This window comes from Artibeus jamaicensis, unplaced genomic scaffold (genome assembly GCF_021234435.1).
Source record: "Artibeus jamaicensis isolate MK-2021 breed Jamaican fruit bat unplaced genomic scaffold, CSHL_Jam_final contig_466, whole genome shotgun sequence".
In the NCBI taxonomy this organism is placed as follows: domain Eukaryota; kingdom Metazoa; phylum Chordata; class Mammalia; order Chiroptera; family Phyllostomidae; genus Artibeus; species Artibeus jamaicensis.
Window position 1 is genome coordinate 20,988,840 of NW_026521844.1, and position 20,570 is coordinate 21,009,409.

General features: G+C 41.7%; 1 protein-coding gene across 3 annotated transcripts; it reads right to left on the minus strand.

Moving 5' to 3' along the window:
• Window positions 1–230: 230 nt before the first annotated feature.
• On the minus strand, window positions 231–17,315 carry PLAAT1 (phospholipase A and acyltransferase 1). 3 transcript variants are annotated; one of them, XM_053667249.1, is made up of 7 exons: window positions 17,126–17,315; window positions 12,438–12,532; window positions 10,567–10,672; window positions 10,427–10,462; window positions 9,962–10,100; window positions 6,192–6,460; window positions 231–454 (listed from the first exon to the last, which is right to left on the minus strand). In XM_053667249.1, the coding sequence occupies exons 5-7, from the start codon at window positions 10,098–10,100 to the stop codon at window positions 353–355; spliced, it is 510 nt and encodes a 169-aa protein (XP_053523224.1). In that variant the 5' UTR covers window positions 10,427–10,462; window positions 10,567–10,672; window positions 12,438–12,532; window positions 17,126–17,315; the 3' UTR covers window positions 231–352. The 3 variants fall into 3 exon arrangements, with proteins under 3 accessions (XP_053523224.1, XP_036987539.2, XP_053523225.1); XM_037131644.2 differs by lacking the exon at window positions 12,438–12,532; XM_053667250.1 differs by lacking the exon at window positions 10,427–10,462.
• Between the last annotated feature and the right edge of the window lie 3,255 nt (window positions 17,316–20,570).

Sequence of the window (20,570 nt, forward strand, 5' to 3'; positions counted from 1 at the left end):
TAATCTGCTCTTCTTCCCTCTGGCAAATACAAAATAGCCACCCTCAGGGAAAAGGAAAATAATATTTACAATAGAAGATAATGTAATGTGATTTTGTTAACATCCTCTGCTGGCTCACTCAAAACGTTACTGTTTTTTGTTCAAGCTGCCACAGAAAATCTACACTGGCAGGGAGCAACACTTCTTTGGCTCAGTGATGAGATTAATATCACTAAGCAATTTATTAAAGAACTTGCCATCCATCACTGGGGTTTGAAACAATAACGATACATTGAAAATAAGCATTCCTCCCAGGCTTTCCTTTTCCCCTCCTCACAAATTCCTTCGGTTCCAATATCTCTTCAGTAAATCCTTAATAGTATTTTGCTTTTTGTCTCTTTGAGAACAGGCCCAGGAATGAGAAGGCACTGGCAGCAGCTGTCACAAACCCGATGGTGCTTATGGCTCTGTTGGCCTGTAAAGAAACAAGCACATGAGAAACACATTTCAGTCTAAAGGCATCTCAGTCTCCTAAACCCACGATTTAGGTTGTTTCGTAACATCTTACTATACAACAGATACATTTAGAATTCCATGTGAAATTTAAACTTTGCAGGAAGATGAAATAAATATACAATTTTTATAATGATGATGAAGATAAAGATAAATACACATGGGTATATATATGTACACATATACATATTCCTCACATTTTTATAGTCCTTGACCCTTAATAAACTCGCTATCACAGTCCCTACTAGTCATCACAGTATACCTGCCAGGCAGTATTTCTCCTGTTCTGCCAAAGTTGAAGAGTTAACAGTGATTTTCCCAAGGTCGTGAGGCTGGAACGTTTAGCTGTTGATTGAGTCTTGAAGCACGTCTTCACCCTCTGCACCCCTCTACCTACTCCCCACACAGGTTTGGTTGCATCTGCACCAGGGTGAATACTGTGTATGTGTGAATGTGTTTTCCCCCACACAAGAATGTCTGATAGCAAATAATTCAGGGATGTTATCTGAGCTAAATATCTGTAAGCTCTTACTGGGTAGATACAACACGAGTTCTGAGAAACTTGAAAAGAAGTCAATACTGATGTTAACTATCATGTCAAAAATTAATTTCTCATGTAGACAAACGAATATGAACCATTCTGAAGCTCAATTGTCCGTAAAAGAGTTCAGACACTTATAGTGTTAAGGGTATTAATCATCATCATGATGAGAGATCTAATGAATATTCATGGTTTTCACGGTACTCGGCTAATATTGCCTTCCATCTGCATGAGCTGGAGTGTAATTTTATGACCCGATACTTCAGTATCAGGTGTACCGAAAACAACAGTTGTTCTCTGGAATTTGGGAATCAGACTCTCAAACAGAGCAAAACAGTTCCCACAGATGACCCTGGACACTGGCCCCAGTGCTGGAAAACCTGGCCGGCCCACACTGGGGCACACCCCCCGTGGAACCCCGAGGCCTCCCGCCCCGAGCCTGCCGCTCCCACCTCACTGCCGCAGGCTGCCTCCCTGTTGGGAGCAGGCAGAAGGAGCCCTGGCCAGGAACAGAGGGCGATGACAAGAGTGTTCACTCTGGGCCACTGTCCTGTGGTCTGCAGGGACGAGGCCTGGGCTGGAACTCCCTGCTCTGCCACCTGCCCCAGCTACCAGGGAGAATGGCACCAGGGAACAACGGACAATTCCTATTTTAGTTTATAATTGTAATTTTATTTATTTGTTTGGTCGGTTGTTTATTGTATTTGTAATGTTTAACTGATCACTAAGTTATTTCCCAGGAGAGTCAGAATTCACCACAGCATAGAGCTACCTGCATAGCACACAGGGTACAAAGAGACACAGGCAGATACAAGACATAGGACACAATTCCAAAGACAGGCGGAATCAATAATCACATGGGGATCAAAGATTGTAAGTCAGGCCCGACCTTCAGGCAATTCCAGGCAGATGCTGAGCTGCCCTGAAGGCGTGATCCAGGGAAGTGTGGCAGGAAATGACAAAACAGGAAGGGCAGCTGGTGTCTTCAAACAGAGGTGCCAAATGGCAGCAGGGTCCAGTCCTGGAAAAACTCAGGGTCCTGTGGGTGGGTGGAGGGGTTGGGGGTGGCACCCAGCTAGGTGAAGACTTAATATAATACACTGGGTATTTTTCAGCCACTTAGAAACACAAAGTGTGACAGAAATCCCATGTGCCTCTGAGAGGCTGGGGAACGAGATAGGCAACCTGATCCTAAGCCAGAGTGCACAGTCCAGATACGGTAATAATAAAGCCACTTCTGGCAGGGTGTTCATTTTCTCAAATCCCAAACGCTTATTTCAAGTTGCATTCTAGATGGTAAAACCCCACGTAGTTTGAACAATCCCTTGGAGTTATATGTAATGGGATCTGACCTGCAAGATTAAAACAGGCAAGGCTGTTCTCGGTGAATCAGCGTGAACAAAGCTTTTCCTTTATGTCTTATCATATGATTTAGGATTATAAAAAAACACCAAATCCGACTGGCTGTGGGACACTATAAAGGCTTCGCTAGGAGGGTCTACACATGCGCAATGAAACAGCCCCTCCTCCAGACTTTCCGGCTGCAGAGCGAGGCAGCACAGCACAGTCGGGTGCGCTGCTTGTCGCCTTGCCCGGGCTTGTTCAGGGGTCCTGCCAGCTTCCACGAAGAGAGACACATTTTCATAACTTATTAAAGTTATTAAACAGTGAGAAATAGTGAGGCGCAATTGTAAGAAATGTTGATTTTAGAAAATTTAAAAAATATATATAGAAAAGCAAGCCACAGGCCAGGAGAAAATACTTGCAAAAGACAAATCTGATAAAGATTGTTATCCAGAATATGCAAAGAACTCTTAAAACTCAACAATAAGAAAACAAGCAAGCAACCCGACTAAAAATGGACAAAAGATCTCAAATGACACATCACCGAATATGATATGTAGATGGCAAATAAGCCTATGAAAAGCCCAACACCACAGGTATTTGGGCAATTGCAAATTAAGACGAGAAGCCAACATGCACCTATCAGAATGGCTAAATTCCAACACACCAACAACAGCAAATGCTGGTGAGAATGGGGAGCAGCAGGACCTCTCATTCACTGACGACAGGAATGCAAAATGGGACGGCCAGTTTGGAAGGTAACTTGGTGGTTTCCTATAAAACTAAACACACTCATACCAGACAATCCAGCAATCACACTCCTTAGTATTTACCCAGAGGAGCTGAAAACTTTCATTTTCACAAAAACCTGCACAGATGTTTATAGTAACTTTATTCATCACTGCCAAAACTCGGAAGCAACCAAAACGTTCGCCAGTAGGTGAATGGACATCCGGACCATGAACTATTTATTATTCAGTGATAAAAAGAAATGCACTACCAGGCCACGGAAAGATATGAAGGACTTTAAAATGCATATTTCTTAGTATAAGAAATGACCTTCTGGAAAAGGTAAAACTATGGCAACAGTAAACCGATCAGTGGTTACCAAAAGTTTAAGGGGAAGAAGGGGTGAATTGGCCCCGAGCACAGAGGATTTACAGGACAGTGAAAACAACTCTGTATGATACTGTAATGACACATTTGCCAAACCGCACAGAATGTACAACAGAAAAAGTGAACCCTAATGCAAATTATTTTAATGCGAGGAAAAATATTTTCTCTACCCACCTTAGGTTCTCATATAACCTGTCTTTTATCTGTAATAAAAGACAGGTTAACAAGAAAAAAAGCACAGAAGTGTATCAACATGTACATCTCAGGGAAGAGAAACTCAAAAATGTAGCTTAGAATTCAGGCTTATACAGCATTTTCAAGAAAGAGCAGGTGGTTGTAGGGAAATGACAGGACAAAGGAAACTGGTTTTAGGCTTCCAAGGACAGCAAACTGTAGGAAAGTAAGCACATGGGGAACCAGGGGCAGACACAGCCTAGTCAGTCGAGTTCGTTATTACTCCTCTGCTGCCCTCTCCAAGCTGGTAAGTGTCTTACCTTAACCCCAGGCTGTCCCCAGGGATTAAACTGTGTCCCTCCTGGTAGAGAGAGGAAGGAAACCTGTGAAAATACATGTCTTGCTTTCAGGCAAACAGGAGGCAAGGAGCTTTTTGTGTCTCTGTTTCTTCTCAATGTCTTCATCTCAAAATAATCTTCATGTCAAAGTGATATATTTTGGGCTAGCACACCCTGGTTTCTTTCACTAGGGACTTTAAGTGATAATGACGCACCGATGTTGTTGATCTTTGGTGAGCAACATACCACACGGGTGAGGGGCGTAGATGGTGGGGAAGGCTGTGCATGTGCGGTGGGGGGTGGGGAGCTACAGGAACGCTCTACATTGAGCTCAATTTTGCTGTGAACCTAAAACTACTCTAAAAAATAATGTTTATTAAATTTTTTTAAATATAGAAAAGCACAAAGAAGAAAAAGAGAGAGCAACAATAATATCTTTCTCATTTTTAAAAATGCATTCACAGTTCTTTTTTAATTGGAGGAAATCCATAGCCATTCCCCAGGAGAACTGTTCTAAGCTCAAGACCCCTAAGCCTTAAGGGGACCAAAAAAACTAATCTATGACCAGCTATTACTAGTAGTAATACTATTAATTATTGACAGTAATAGAAATAGTCATTAAAGTGCTATATTTCCTGTTAGATCAGCAGAGGTTTTTATTAAAGAGTGCCAACAGAGATCTATAAAATTCCCCAAATAGTGCCATTAAGAATAATATCCACTGTTTATAAGAATGGATAATATGTAATACAGAATGCTAAGGGATTTCAAATATCTCCTGTCATTTACAAAACCACTTCAGTGTATAAATTAGGAAACTGATACACAATGTGCCCAAAGTCACCCAGCTAGTAGCTGGGGAAGACGGGGCTCTACCCCAGGTCAGCCGACTTCCAAAGCTTAGGTGGGTTCTCTGGACTCTCACTGTACCCTCTTCGTCAGGACCTGCTGGGGAACCTTTCTACTGGTTGCTGAGGGATGATGAGTTTTTACTGCTCTTGATTCTGAGTATGAAAGGTGAAAAGATGATGGACTGCAAGTGAGAGTCAAAGCAAGAAGATGATTCCAATTCTTTTTAGTTTAGACATTTTTTTAAAAAATGGCTCATTGAGTGCAGTGGAATTTTACCATTTAACAACAGAGAAAAATGGACTCAAGTTCTAGCTATACCACTAGTCTCCAAAGCATATGTGAGCAGAAATTTGTGTGTGTATACTCTGTGCTCTGACCCAGAAGCAATTTATTGTTCCATGTGGGTAGCACATTCATTATGTTAATGCATTTCCTAGCGAAAATTAATTTCTAGTAAAATCATTTCCTAAGGGAAACAAATGTGTCCTTTTACTATGTTTTATCTCCCATTTTCCTAAGCTTCCATGAGAAGAATTTTAAACTCATTCCTTAGAATAGATGTTTATATAACTGATCCAACATTTCAAGATACTGGAAGGCTTTATATGTTCATTTTCTTATAACACTTTAAAATTCTTTAGGTTAAAATAGAATGATGGAATTGGGTTGGTGGGATGACAGGCAGGGGAACAAGCAATTGACTCTGGCATACTTTTAGTCACAAATCTGCCACATTTCAAAATAGTGAAGGTAAATGACAAAGTTGCAAGCTACTTTAAAAATAAGGTCAATTACTCCATTAAAAATAGTCCAAAATCTCAATGAATCACCTAACGGCACAAAATTTCTTTGAAACTAGCATTGTAAGTTGATAGAAAACATTTACAAACCCGTCAGGATATGTCACCAGGTGGCCTCTGTCAGCTCATGAAAAAGTGTTAGAATTACTTTCTGTTTTTGGCAAACGAACTCCCACACAAAAAGGTCAACAATCTTTTCAGCACATATTTTCAGGATATGAAGTTACTGATTTAAGATTGTTGTATGGTGGAGTAATGAGGGGAAAAATTGAAGGACAGAAGACAACTAGCAGAAAGCTATGGTCTTGGTTCTGCTTCAAGTCCCTTCTACTCCAAATTTATGACATTAATGCTCTATTCTCAGTTTGGCCATTAACTTGCTGCATGACCTTGATTGAACAACTCAATTCTCTTCTTTGTCTGTCAGTGTTCTCTTATTTTTGTCATTTTGTGTGAGGCCTGGGAACCTTCTCACAGTCAATATTCTTTTCCCAACACAAGGAACTCCTTACATATCTCTTAAAGAAAACTCACCTGCTCTGAAACTCCTTCTCCATAGCGAAGCAAAGTCACAAAATGCTCACAGTTGTTGACCAGAACGTCGTACTCCACCTCTTGTCCAATAACGAACTCGGACCGTTGCATGACTTCTTCCGTGGGGAGAGGGGAGTATGCTTCATCGTATTTATTGTTTATTCTGTATGTGTCGTTTCCCACAACATCCTTCAGAAGCTGCATCCTCACCAGGGCTTTTCTACTGAAGACAGACTTGGCGCTTGTAAATGATGCAGGAACACCATCCTCTATAAGGAGAATTCTGGTTATCAAGCTACAGTGGCCCGGCCCAGGGAACTCCACACCATCTAAAGACTGAAAGTGCTGGGATAACTAAAGCCAGCTCTGTTCCACACTTATCATCAAACCAGAAATCACTTAATCTTACCAGTTTAAGATCTGATAATCTAAGCACTCATTGTAATTTAACAATACACTTATTCACTACTGTAGGAATGAGAATGCAAGAAAACTTCAGAAAATTTAAATCTCCCCAAGAGCAAATTGGTGAGAAAACTGTACCCCCTTTTGAGTGAAAAGTTCTCTCTCAATTGGTATTGTTGCTAGAGAGCTTGATACATGTTTCTAACATAGTACAGATAGGATCGTTATCCGCATTTTCTGCACAGCAATCTCTTTTTCAGCATGTGAGCCCTTCCCAGCTAACACTGTGGGCTTTAGCAGCAGTGCGTTATGATTAGCAGGGCTGTACTTGCGTCTAAGCTGCATTCCTCACCCTCACCTCAACTTTTTACACTTATTCTTTCAACTAGGCTTCCATTTGGGTCCAATTTGCAATCTGCACAATACCTCACTCCTTTGAGGGGTCAGCTGGGGTCAGACGGAGTCACCACTTTTGTCTTGCCAGTTTCTTTGGCCAAGACACTGAAGTTTTGGTCCTGAACCTGAGCGTAACCTAACATGCACTGTCTGCTACATGTGGCCTCATGCTGTGGCTTACCCACCTGTTAGAAGGCCCCACGCCCCGTCACTTTGTCTTCGCTGCCTCTATGGGTAAGCATTTGCCTAAACTTCCAGGGACCCCTGGATCCTGACCTGCCACAGTTGGCGTCTGAGGCTGGACAGACAATTCCTCAGTGCCAGCTCCAACTCCAGGCTCCAGTCCCTCTCCATCTGCCCAAGACCGCCATTGTTCCAACAAATCACGAGAGGAAGGGTCTCTACATCCCTAGTGTTTAGACACTTTGCCTTTTAGTAACGACTGAAAGAAAACCTTCTTTCCTACTCCTCTCTTGTTCTATCTGCCAGGGTCCTAATCATTGGAGCAGCATTTCCAAAGCTCGCACATCGGAAGTTCTTACACATGACAAGGTCTTTGATCACATATATCCTAATTAGAATTACTAAACTTTTTTTTTACTACTCTTGATGTAATCAATTTGCAGATGAGGAGATTGAAGCTTGGGGAGGGAAACTTACTTGCAAAATATCACATGAGTAGTTAACAGCAGGAACAGGAATTAAATTTCAGCCTACGGAATCATAGCTCAGTGACTCGACCACATTAATATGCAACTTACAACATGAAAATAAGGAAACAATGCCAAAGACTCATGTTATTTTCCAGATATGAAAGTTACAGGGATAATGCAGAGAGCTGCTAAGTGTTAATCACTGGGCTCTACAGAAACTACCAGTTCTGCATTATAAATGTCATTTTTACTTGTTATTTCCATTTTCAATATCCTGGAATAAGAAGAAACTATCTCAAAATACTGCTAAAATTACTTCATTAAAAGTTCTCAATATAGTAAGACTTAGGCCTATAAACACTTCTTTTTAAAGGTACCCTGAGGGGGGAAATACTCTAGGCTATTTATCTGTATGCATTTTTCTTAAAAATTGTGCTCATTTCTAAACATTTAGAAGGTACAGAAAAATACAGCATAAACACATAAATATAAATCACCCAGCATGTTGCCACCCAGAAATAACTACGATTATTTTAATGTACTTCTATTATTTCTTCTATTAACACACGTATAGGTGCATTCATGCATGTGTACATATTCTTTTTTTTTTTGCAAACTGAGTTTTATTACATGTTGCATTTAATCTGGAATTTTCAAATAAATATCATACAAGAATCATCACTTATGCAATTAAACATGTCCAGAAATGCGGTCTTTAGTGGCTACTGTTTTTTTTCTATCCAGCACCTCATCCCATCACTGCCTCTCTTTTCTGGAAAAGACTTTCTCTAGGCCAGTGAGTGTCCCATTGTCCTGGGCATTAGTGATGGTTCAGCAATGGGTACAGGGCCCAGACGAGAGGAATTAGAGTTACTAACTGCAACAGGCAAGGATTTGCTATCTCCTCTGTTGAGTCACAGGATTAGAAGAATGAGGGCCTGACTATGCTGAAGGTCAGTTCAGCTTCTCAGAGAGATGGAGCCCAAGGGAATGAGGATGACAGATGTGAGAGGGAGGGTCTTGACAGTGTTCAAACTTCTCGGTCGAGGCACCCCTGAGGCCAGCACCATCTGTCCCTTTTTTGTAGTTTTCCTTAGTGAAACAATTAGTGATCTTGTCATTTAAGCTCATTTGAGTTGATTACTGTTACTTGCAGCTGAAGAATCTTGCTAAACACAGATATCTAATATTTTGTGGTTAAATAATAATTTGTTTACCATTCCCCTACTGAACATTAAGCCATTATCTGTTTTTTAAACCATTATAAGTGAGATAGATGTGAACACCCTTTCACAGGACTGTCAGTCAACACCCCTTAAATATCTCTCAAGAGCAGATTCGTAGAAAACCAATGGCAGGCTCAGAGCACGTCAGCTCTTTGAAGACTCTTAACACATATTATTAAATTGTTTTTGTGAATCATTTTATCAACTTATATTTACATCAACGATATCTTTGTACTCATTTCATTATACCCTTATCAGCAATGATTGCTACCATTTTTTAACCTTCACTAATGTAACCTGCATAAAATCTGTCATTTTATTTGACAATTCTTAGATGACAAAAAAAGCTAAAACAGGTATTGACTTTTGCTTTCTTCTTCTACAAACCGTTCCATAACTATTTACCTGTCTGTTTTGAGGGATTTGGGTGTTCACTGTCCACTTGGCTCGAGAGACTCTTTTCCCAAATATCATCCGTCTGGTTTTCTCATCTCAAGTTGTTTCCCCAATGTTACTTTCTTATGAGATTTTTCCCAACCACCTCATTTAAAAACACACAACCTCCTATCACTTCTTATCCTGCTTCTATGATTTATTTTCTTCGTATTACTTATTGACTTACCTTCATTCCAACACTGTTCTCTCTCTCTCTCTCATTCACTCTACCCTCCACAAATAGAAAGTAAGCTCCACCACACTGGGAGAGGTTCACGTGCCCCCAGCACCTAGAACAGCATTTGGCACATAGTAATCTATAAACAAATGAATGAATAAATTGAAATAACCAATTTGCGCGGTATGTGAAAACGCTGCTATTGTCATGCTTGTGGCAATTATTGCTCCCAGTGGATTCTTTCCTTTTTAACGGTGCTTTCTTTTTTAAACCAGAAGTTTTATATTTGTATGCTTGATTGGCCTTTGTGATTTCTTCAATGTCACTTTGGTCTTAAAATGTTCTTCCCTAAACCTGGATCAGCTGTATTCATCTACTTTCTCATCCTATTTTGTTTAATTTTGTGATTCTGTGCATGATTCTTTCTTGTAATAAGACAACGAAGAAGCCCCCAGGAGCACTGGAAACAAACCTCACCTAGCGGTGCTATGTTGATGACGTAGCCATCACCCAAGTACAGGGCCCAGTGCTGATAGCCAGGACGGAACACTTCGATCAAGTCCCCTGGCTGAGGGTTGCCAGGATACTTCAAACTAAAGCAACCATTAAACGCCATCTGTAATGACAGACATAAAGAAAATCTAGCTGATGCAATTTGCCAAAAGAAAATCAGTTGAAACTTCCATACAAACAAAAGGAGACAGAATTTATTAGGATTACAGTCCCTATTAAAGACCTAGACTCATGCCCTTGACTGTTTGAATGATTCCAACACTGAATTACATGTGCATAAGAGAACAAGTGGAGAAAGATTTTGTCTGCTATTGCTTAAGTTTCTGTAGCAATGCTTCTCATCCTGATTAGTCTCAGGGCCCCTTTATTATAATAAGCACTTTATAATTATCTATTTAAATCCAGAAATTCACAGATAATATTACTTACCTATGGACAAGACTTCAAAAATATTAATATGGTGCCCTATTTGGAATAGAAAAGGGAAGGACATTTATATGACTATTTGTTTTACCATGTAGATAACTACATAAAAAGACATAATAAAGTACATAAATACTTGCACTTACTGAGCATGAAGTCAGGATTCAAAAGCAGAAGGTGAGAAGTCTTTCAACCTTTCATACAGCAGCATAATAAAATCAAAGAGCAGAGGTATGGGTGGGTGCTAATATTCTGTGGGGGGAAAAAAACACTGTATTACAAAACTTACTCTGAGTTCATTTAAGCAGACCTAAGCTCCAGGCTCAGATGAGTGTCCAGCCAGATAGTGGGGCATCTAGTAGAACACAGGGCATTGCTTCTTTGTGCTGGACTGTGCTGTGCAAATCTAGGCACTCTGGCCTCCACCCACAAAATCTCAGTAAATGCCCTTTGTCATTGCAATGGCCATCAATACCCCCAGAGGCTTGACCCCACCCACGCTGCTCTGCTTACTGTCCGATTCCTCACTTACTGATTCCAGAAACAGTGTAAAGTGGTCAGCCCTGAAGTGGGGTAACTTAGAAGTCTGGGAAATTCATCCTATTGAGGAGTATATCTGAAAATTCTAAGTTTGACAAGCTTGTTTTTCCTTATGAATCAATACTTTTCAGAAAAAATGCCTATAAGTCTCTTACAATTTATTTTTATGGAAAGTTACATTTTCTATATATGGCACAGAAGTAGAATAGGAAGTTATATATGTCCATCAATAATCAAAAGATTTAATGCTAAATCCATGCTGAATATCTAATTGACAACACAGTGTTCCTCATCATCTAATATACAAAATAAATCCAAGTGCCAGAAAGGGAAACTTCCAAATCATCTAAATTATAATTATGATAGCACAGGCTAAGGACTTGGGGATATAAACCATCATTTTTCTGGCACTCTTCAAGTCTTTTTTATAACAATATTGGGAGGGTGTTTTCCCAAGTATTTGTGTGCCATCTGTTGAAAACTTCAATCATCACCCTGGCACCGAAATGTGGTCCAGTATAAACTGTCCATCTGTTGAAAGATAACTATTAAAACAACTTTATGGAAACCATTAAGTCTAACCACCCTCTCAAACATGTTTGAGTCTTATTAATATGTCAGTTCACAACTTGGCCACATGGGTACTAAAGGAAAAATAGATCATATACTACAATATAAACAGACACATTTCCAATGAATAGGAATCAGCAAGCACACACAGCTGCCGGCTAGAATTCCGAGACCTAGCCAAGCCCAAAATAACAACCATCATTCAAACAGAGAGCACTCTGTAGTATAACAATTTTTTCAAATGCACTCTCTCAATTAACCCTATTTAATTTTTAAAAATCTACAACTATTTGAGTTTATTGTGTTATTAGCCCATTTTACAGGTAAATAATGACAGTAGACAATGCCAACTTCTGGAAAATACCCGCTGAAACCTTAATATTATACAATATAGTGTGGACAATAACTGGAATAGGCATTAAAAATATGATCTCTTGCCCTGACCTGTATGGCTCGGTCGGGCGTCATCCTGAAAAGCAAAAGACCACCGGTTTGATTCCCAATCAGGGCACATGTCTAAGTTGCAGGTTTGGTCCACGGGTCTGGGTTCAGGCAAGAAGCAACCAATCAATGTTTCTCCCTTACATCAATGCTTCTTTCCCTCTATTTTTCCCTCCCTTCCCTTCTCTCTGAAAAAATAAATAAATAAATAAATAAAATATTTTTTGAAGTATGAGTTCTTGTTGCAGGTCTTCTACTTACTAGTTCAGTTACTTAGGGAAAGTTATTCAAATTGTATAAGTCTCAGTTTTTTCATTTTGAAAGCAGGCAGAAAGTATAAGGCAGGCTGAATTGTTGATCTCAAAAAGTTGCAGCTGCTGCCTCAGGAGACTGTCTAAGAGCTGTTTGCGAGTGCTTTGTAAACTGGCAAGAGTAGGCAGGTGAATGGTGAGAAAGGGGTGGCTACCTGTAAACACTGAAGATTGGTTCATGGCTCATGTGTGATATTAATGTCTTATCCTCTCTTTCAGCCACAATGATTCTGTAGAATGGATGATTCCACTGCAAAATTTTAATATATTTAACACATTTTAAATTCTGACATGTAACTTGTAAGCTGATTTATGCAAAGCAATTTAACTGATTTCATGAAGCCTGTCATTTTTAAAAGGAGAGATGACAGGATAACAAGGAAAATATTTCATATGCGTAAGGTCTCAATAAACTAAGAGAGGAGCCTGAAGGCTAGTATGTAAGGAGAAAAGTAATTTCTGACACCAAACACTTAGAATCACAGCAATTTACTGCAGAAAGGTACTTCAGATACTACTGTACTCAGTGCTCTGCAACCTTGTTTTTAGCAGTGGGGCACCGTACCAAATCAAATATCAGATAGATCCTCAAAAATATACAACACAAAAAGCCGAGCTGCCCTGAATGAAGTCGGGTGGGGGCATGAGGATCCCATCAGCTCTTTATCGTTGCTGCTGACGAGGCTCTTGGGACCCCTGACCTTCCAGGAATGGAGCTGGAATAACAGCCACCAGTCCCAGTACAACCAACCCCCTCACTTCCCGGACAGAGGAGACAGAACCTGGTAGGTGACTGGTCTTGTCCAAAGTCACACGGTATTGTAAAAAAAGGTTTTCAACAAATTGTTTTGCTAGAGGAATTGGACGTTCACTGGGGGGAAAAGTCAACCTAAGTCTCACACTTTATACAAAAACATAATGCAAAAGGGGGCATGAACTTAAATGCGAGATATAAAACTGTAAAGCACAGAGAAAAAACATGTAGGAGAAAATCTTGGAATCGGGGGTAAGCAAAGAGCTCTTAGACATGTTACCAAAAGTATTGTCCATAAGGGAAAGACTGACAATCAGATGTCTGCAACATTAAACACTTGCCCTGTAAAAGATCTGTTAAAGGCACCAAAAAAGAAAAAATCTACAGAGTAGGAGAAACTATTTGCAAACTACATATCCAATAAAAGACTAGCTTGGAGAACATATAAGGAACTCTCAAAAACTCAGCAAGAAAAAAAAGCAAAGAATATAATTAGAACTCGAGCAAAACACACAAGAACACCTTACATGGAAGAGACACAGATGTCAAGTAAGCCACATTAAATGTCACTAGCCATTCAGACAATGCAGATTAAAACCATGACGAGACTTCCCTCATGCCAATCACAACAGTCAAAATAAAACCAGCGACCACAACATGCTGGCAGGGATGCGGGATGACTGAGGACACAAAACGGTGCAGCCACTTTGGGAGAAGTCTCAATTTCTTAAAAAACTTAACCTGCAACCTCTATATGACCCAGAAAGTGCACTCCTAGCCACTTATTCCAGAGACAGAAGACAATGAAGACTTACAATCATGCAAAAATCTGCGCACAAATGTTTATAGCAGCTTATTCATAATAGCCAAACCTGGAAACCACCTAGATGACCTTGCAGAGGTGAATGGTTAAACAAACGGTGGTGCAGCCAGACTATCAAACACTACCGCTAAGGAACAAAGAAGAACAAACTAGTGATGCATGCAAGGACCTGGATTAATCTCCAGAGAATTACGCTGAGTGAAAAAAAGATGACAAAAGTTACATAATGTATGATTCTATTTGCATAACATTTCGAAATGACAAAATTATAGACATAGAGAACCAATAGTGACTGCAGAAGGTTAGGAAGACAGGGAAGTAGGTGTGGCTACATAAAGGCCACACGAGAGATTCTAGTGGTGATGGTGATGGAGAAGTCAATGTCAGTCTCCTGGCTGTGATCTTGTATTGCGGTTCTGCAAGTTGTTACCATTGGGGGAAACTGGCTAAAGGTACAAGGAATCTCTCTGTATTATTTCTTACCACTGCATATGAATCTACAGTTACTTCAAAATAAAAAATAACAATTTAAAAAAGATTAATCTTTTTTTAACGGAGTATAGAAGAGGACTAATATGTACAGGCTACACTGAGTAATTTTGAGCTGCACGCGAAGAATATTTTTCTTTACTTGAAGAAGATCCAATAATGGAATGGAGCACCTTGTACAGAGAGCTGTTTCTGTCACTGGAAATATTTCAACACAGTCAGGGGTGATAAAAATAAAATTCCCATCGTGGGGGTGCAGATGAGAGGGTGTTAGGGTAAGGAGGCTTTCTCAGGTCCCTTTCAACTATAATATTCTCTCATTCTATTTTCCAGAAAATGGGCTACACGTAATCCTCAAATCGATACTGCAAAATAGATATAATTACTTCCTCCATTTGAAAGAGTGGAACCTGATATTCACGGCAGTTAGGAACTCATCCAAAATCACACAGCAGGAAAGGGCAGAACCCACACCTGCCCTCAGATTAGCCTGCCTCCGGGGCCAGGCTCCGAATCCTACCTGCTTCTCCACATGCACATTTATAGGGCCTCCCTTGCTGACATTTCGGAGCCCTCCTCGCACACTGTCAGAGACTGCTTGATATCTGTGAGCTGATTATTGAGACCACCATCTCACAGACGAAGAATCTGAGATCCGATGACTTACATGTCAGACCCAAAGCCACTTGGAGTGAGTGATGGAACCAGATTTCAAGTCCAGGTTTGTCTTCTCATACCAGACTGCACACTCCTGCTTTATGCCACTCACTAACATCACTCACCAAAGGAACTGCTGTGAGACAGACTTTCGTCTTGCCACTCCTCCCAAGTACCCATTAGATAAAGAAGCAGGAACACAGAATATGTATTTCATATGCCAACACAGGAAGTTTCTAAACATTCACATGTGGAACCAGTGAGTAATAAGAAGTAGAGCCTGGGGGGACCCCTGCTCGTCTCCAGCAGGTAAGGTGTTAAGGTAAAGCTAGAAGCATCTACAGGGGCATCAAACTCATTGTCACCGGGGGCCACAGCAGCCTTGGGTTGCCTTCAAAGGGCTGAAATAATTTTAAGACTGTATAAATGTAACTATCCCTTAACTGTTAAGGAGTTGAAATTACATGGGGCCCTTTGAAGGCAACCGCAAGGCAGATGTGGTCCCGGTGAAAGTGAGTTTGACACCCTCGATCCAGAGGCCCAGACTCAGACCTTAGGGAAATGGCTATCGTGTGTCTGGCTTGAGTTAATTTGATTTACATGGACCACTTCTATCCATTTCATTCAGAGACAAGTACGTAACATAGAACTTCATAGATGATAACACAGAACTAATTAAAGATACATTTATAAAGTCCTCTACTGTACTGTCTCACCTTTAAGGTAAAAATATTTCATTTTAACAGTTCATATGCACAGAATTCTTTGACCAGTTTAAAATAAAGAGTGGCAGGAAGGTAAGTGTATAATCTTTGTGCAACCGATTTCCCTTCCAGCTGCTGAAACAGGCTGCCCTGTTTATAGCTCCATATTGGTCCCTAGGGATGCATCAAAAAATAATAATAACTGCCCCCTGCACAGAGAGACAAACAGTCTGATGAACTGCTGCTCGTGCCCACGAGGACACCTATGCTACAGGACTGCCAAGAGCACTTTTTCATAAACGACTCCCAGGAATGCGGTGGGAGTCTGAAACACCATGACAGGCTACCCCTGCAGTCTGACAGCCTCCCAGTTCAATTCGGACCCTTTCCTGTTCCAGCTGCATGTTTCACCACAGTCCTGCCACACAGACGTGGCCCCAGACGGGCTAATTCACAAGGCCTCAGGGCTGCAAGGACCCTTGGTCCTACATCCTCACTGCAGCTGAGATTCCCCTTGCCAGCCAGATTAGCCAGCCACAGCCACAGCACTGCCATTCTCTGCTTAGAATCCCTCCAAAGCTCCCTTATCTTGTCCCCTCTATAATGATAGCCTCCTTATTCACCCCTACATTCTAGGCAAAGCAAACTATTCCTCATTCCTCACGCTCACCTGGAATTCAGGGTTGCTAACACTGAACCTTCTACCTGGAATGCACTGCCCGTTTCTAAATGTCCCCATATGACCTACTCTTATAGATCCAGGTCAGATGCTGCTCCCTCCCTGAGTTTCTCCTCCAGTCAGCCAGAAATGAGACCTCCCTCCGAGTCTCCACGGAGCCTCGTATCTGATGCCCACTGCATTTCCTCTACCTGCGTCAGTTTCTGGTGTCTGGGGAATATTCTCTTCTGCTTAATGTGGAGGGCTGGTTCTTGTTTATCTCTACACCTTCAGCTTCCCGCAGAGTGCCTGGCACAAAGAACTGCCCAGTAAGTGTTTCATGAAGAGATGAGGAGCTGAAGCACAAGGAGGATGGAATGGCTGAGTTTTTCCAGCACTAAATCATATACATACTCCTGAATGCCCAAGTAATAGCACCATCCATATTTCCAAAATCAAATATTTTATAATAAGAATTACTTGTACTGTATTACTCATCTCCACTCCAGTGAAAACAGTATGTTTAAAAAACCTTGGTAAACCAGATCCGGTTTCTAGTCCAGGTTCTTCCACTTAATAGGTGTGTGACTTGGAGACGTCAGTCTCTCTTTCCCTGGGGACGCTGTTTTCCCATAAAAAAAAAAGGTGGGGGAAGGGGGGTTAAATTATGCAAATGCTCTCTCTGGAGCTTCTTCCACTACAGTTGGTTCAAACAAGTTTGGCAGCCTGTGGGTCCTCCCTCCCAATCCCCAGCACACCTCGCTCTTAAAGCCTGGTCGTCTTGCCCCACCGGTGGCAGCTGCGGAGGTCCCAGTGTCGCCCTGGCCTCGCAGCCGCTGCCCTCCCGCTAGCGGCCGCGGGCTGCCTCCATCTGCTCCAGGAGGACGTCTAGGCGACAGCAGCGGACTATCAACCCAAGGCTGCCTCCAGTGCTAACGCCAACCCCGCCGCGCGGAGACACCCGGCGCAGGAGACACAACAGCGCACGCGCAGGCGCAGCGGGCCAAGAACGCCAGCCAAGGGGCCCGCCCCAACGCCGCCACCCCCAACGTGATCCCCTTCCCCACCCTGGACACGCGCCCCGCCCTTCTCACCCCAGGCGCACTGACGCCACACCTCCCCTCCACCCCCACCGCCCGAAACCCAGTGATTAAAATGCAGCCCTGGCGCGGTACCTGACCAATGACACCCCTCCCAAGCCTTTGGACAGTCCTGCAACTTTGATGGCTGAAGTTATAAAGTTAACTCGTCGAGCCTACAAATGTTGGTGTACACACGAATACACACACAAGTACACCCACTAGAAGTACGCCCCCCTCTAGCTCTCCAAACTCCTTTATGCCTGTGGAAAAAATCCTGGATCCTGCCTCCAAAGAAAATATCTCAGCCAAGATGGGAGAAAGGACTGGCCTTAAAAAAAAATAACAACAACACAAAAACCCCTCCCTGCTTCCCACCACACATACCCCTGCAGAATGTGTGCTTGTGCACCTGGCTCAGCGTCCTCAGCGTGAGGACGCCCATGCACCTCATTCCCTCTGGACCCCTCTCTGTCACCACCCGCCAACCTAAGATCTACTTCAGAGTGGGAAGGGTGAGGAAGAAGAAAGCAGAAAGGAAGGGTGCACAGGCCCCTGTTCCACTAGACCTCCAGGTACCAGTTTCCCCCAGTGGGAAATGAAATTTACCTGGCTCTGGATGGGGGCCTTCATTAAAGACAACACTCTCTCAGGCAGCCCATTCGCCTTCCCGCCTCCCCTGCCCAGTCCCTAACAGCGGTCTGGTTTTAGACAGACAAGCAGAGCAAGTCCCTTATTCAGCGTGACTTAGGTGCATGTGACAGAGCAGGGCCTGACTCTTCTCTCTCAGGCCAGGTAGGCCAGCAGAGGTCTGCAGGAACACAGCCATGTGAGTTTAAAAATAAAGCTGGGAATGAAGAGTATCCTTTTTCTCACTGCTCAGAAAGAGAGGCCAGGAACACTAACCAGCTAAGTAAGGAAGCCTGGCAGACTGCTTGCAAAGTGCAGTTTTTGGAGCACTGCTCAGGCCTTTCCTTCAAATAAGTCATAACCTAGATTTTTATTCTGATGTAAATGGAATCTCAGCTAAAAGGAAGGGTTTTTTTCCCTTCTGACTCAAAGGCTGAGATATCTTGCTAATTTTATATTTTGTCACAGCGAGACAGAACTACCTTAAAATGCAGCAGCTTTTATAAAGGAATCAGGTTTTGTTATGAAGGTTAAGGATGTATCTGCATGTCTTTGCCTTTTGGAAACAGAGACTACCTAGAAAAACATTGAGAGCACCAGGGAGCAGATATAATCATTGGCAAAGTGAAAACTAGAACACTTGAGAGGTAGGAGCTTTGTTTTTTTAATGAGTTTATATTTTTTCTTATGCATTCCCTATTCAATATATCTTGCTATAGACTGAATCAGATATGCCTTTCAGTAGCCTTTTAATCTCAAAAAGAAAGTCGTAAACATGCATTTGCTTTATATTCCCCAACTATTGCAATTTAGTCATCACTGAAGAAAGTGGTTCATGATTTTATATGGGAGAGTTATTGTGAGCACTTATAAAGCCATCCTGCTTATGAGCTAAATTTATTATGTTTGCCAGGTTAATCTGTTTTCTCTAATCGGACACTTAATCATCCAGTCTCCTCCCTACATTATGGATTCATGAATGTCAACTCAGGAGTGTTGCTCAGTCACGGAGAAATGATAAATTAACTTTTCGTTTGAGGTATTTGTGATTAAATGCATCATAGTAGAATAAAAATAAAATAAATCTTGTATTTTTACTTCTAGATCCCTGCCAAGTATAGATAAAATGCATTTGATTAAGAGCGAATTCAATTTGATGCCCGAATAGAATTTGGAGGAGAAACAGACAAAGCTTTGGAGTTCAGGAAAGCTGAGTTGTCCCTGCATTTCTATAGCTTGGAAAAATAGTTAATCACTCAGAGGTATTCTGTGGATGAACAGCACAGAATTAAAATTTCCATTCAAAAAGAATGAGGAATTAGTCTCAGGCAGTAATAGCCAAAGTCTGTCTGAACCTAGAGTTGTAATTCTGGGACCCTACAGGCTGCACATGGTATGTGATGGGAGAAGATGTTAGATTACAACCAAATAACAGTTCCCATGATTTTGGCTTTTATGATACGTGAAGCTTGACCTAGGTGGCACTCTCAGTTGCTGCCTAGTTGGGTTGAGAAGGTTGAAACATACTGAAATAATCATAATGAAGATGATTTAGTCATCTGTTGTTAAATGAATAAAGTCCACATTCAAGTAAAAGCTCTGTGAGGTGAGTCATTATTTGCTTTTTTAACACTAAAAATAAGTGGCATTGTGTAATGTTAGATGGTTCTCAAAAAGTACCCTATTTTGGGATGCTCATTTTACACTTAGCAAAGTATTTTCATATCCTTTCTATCATTTGATCTTCCCAAGATGCTCAGAGCCTGGCAGTGGCTTTCCATCCTGAGCCATGGAGCTCCACATCGGGCTCTGCAGGGGTTGGACCCAGAGCAGGCCTCTTAGTTAAGAGCTCTTCCTCTGCCCAGACTCCATCTTTAGTCAGACAGCAAAAGCAGAGTCTTTTTTTCAGATGGAAACAAAACCCCACCGAAACAAAAAGCCTGCATCTACAAGGTGAATGAGACCTGGTGCAAAAAAACAAACAAACATACACACACATAAAAAGTTGGGGGGAGGGGCATTGTAAAGATCAGGTAGCTTTAACAGAGTTATTTGCTGAGGTAATTCAGAGGTTGTTGGCTACATGAGTATCATAAGTGAGAGCTGAGACAGTCATTCAAACAGTTCCAACTCCACCCTGAAAAATCTGCGCTGTAAGAGCTTTTTTCATGACTTGAAAGAATATCCAGGCCATGTGTCTGCTCAGATTGGATTTTTGCGCAAATTACTCAAGTCTGTCATCCAATCCGCTTAGTATATCTTGGTCAATATAACTGGAACTAGAAATCTGCTTCCCTACAGGGCCCTCATGTGTACATCCAAGCTATGCGATCTCTCTGTGACTGCTGCTTCCCAGTGGTTATGTGGATTTGAAATCACTAAGCTTGGTAAGCTAGGCTGAGCCAAGTCTCTGGGGCAGTTAAGGGGAAGATAGAGAGAAGAATAATTTCATGAAGCCCAGGCCAGAGGCACAGAAACCTATCAGCCGCACATA

Excerpts from the sequence above, each read along its gene's own strand:
- PLAAT1 (XM_037131644.2), bottom strand. The coding sequence starts at position 10,100 with ATGGCGTTTAATGGTTGCTTTAGTTTGAAGTATCCTGGCAACCCTCAG. Across the intron at positions 6,461-9,961 it reads CATCAACATAGCACCGCTAG|AGGATGGTGTTCCTGCATCA; the intron begins GTGAGGTTTGTT and ends TTCTCCTTATAG. Across the intron at positions 455-6,191 it reads GAGAAGGAGTTTCAGAGCAG|GCCAACAGAGCCATAAGCAC; the intron begins GTGAGTTTTCTT and ends GTTTCTTTACAG.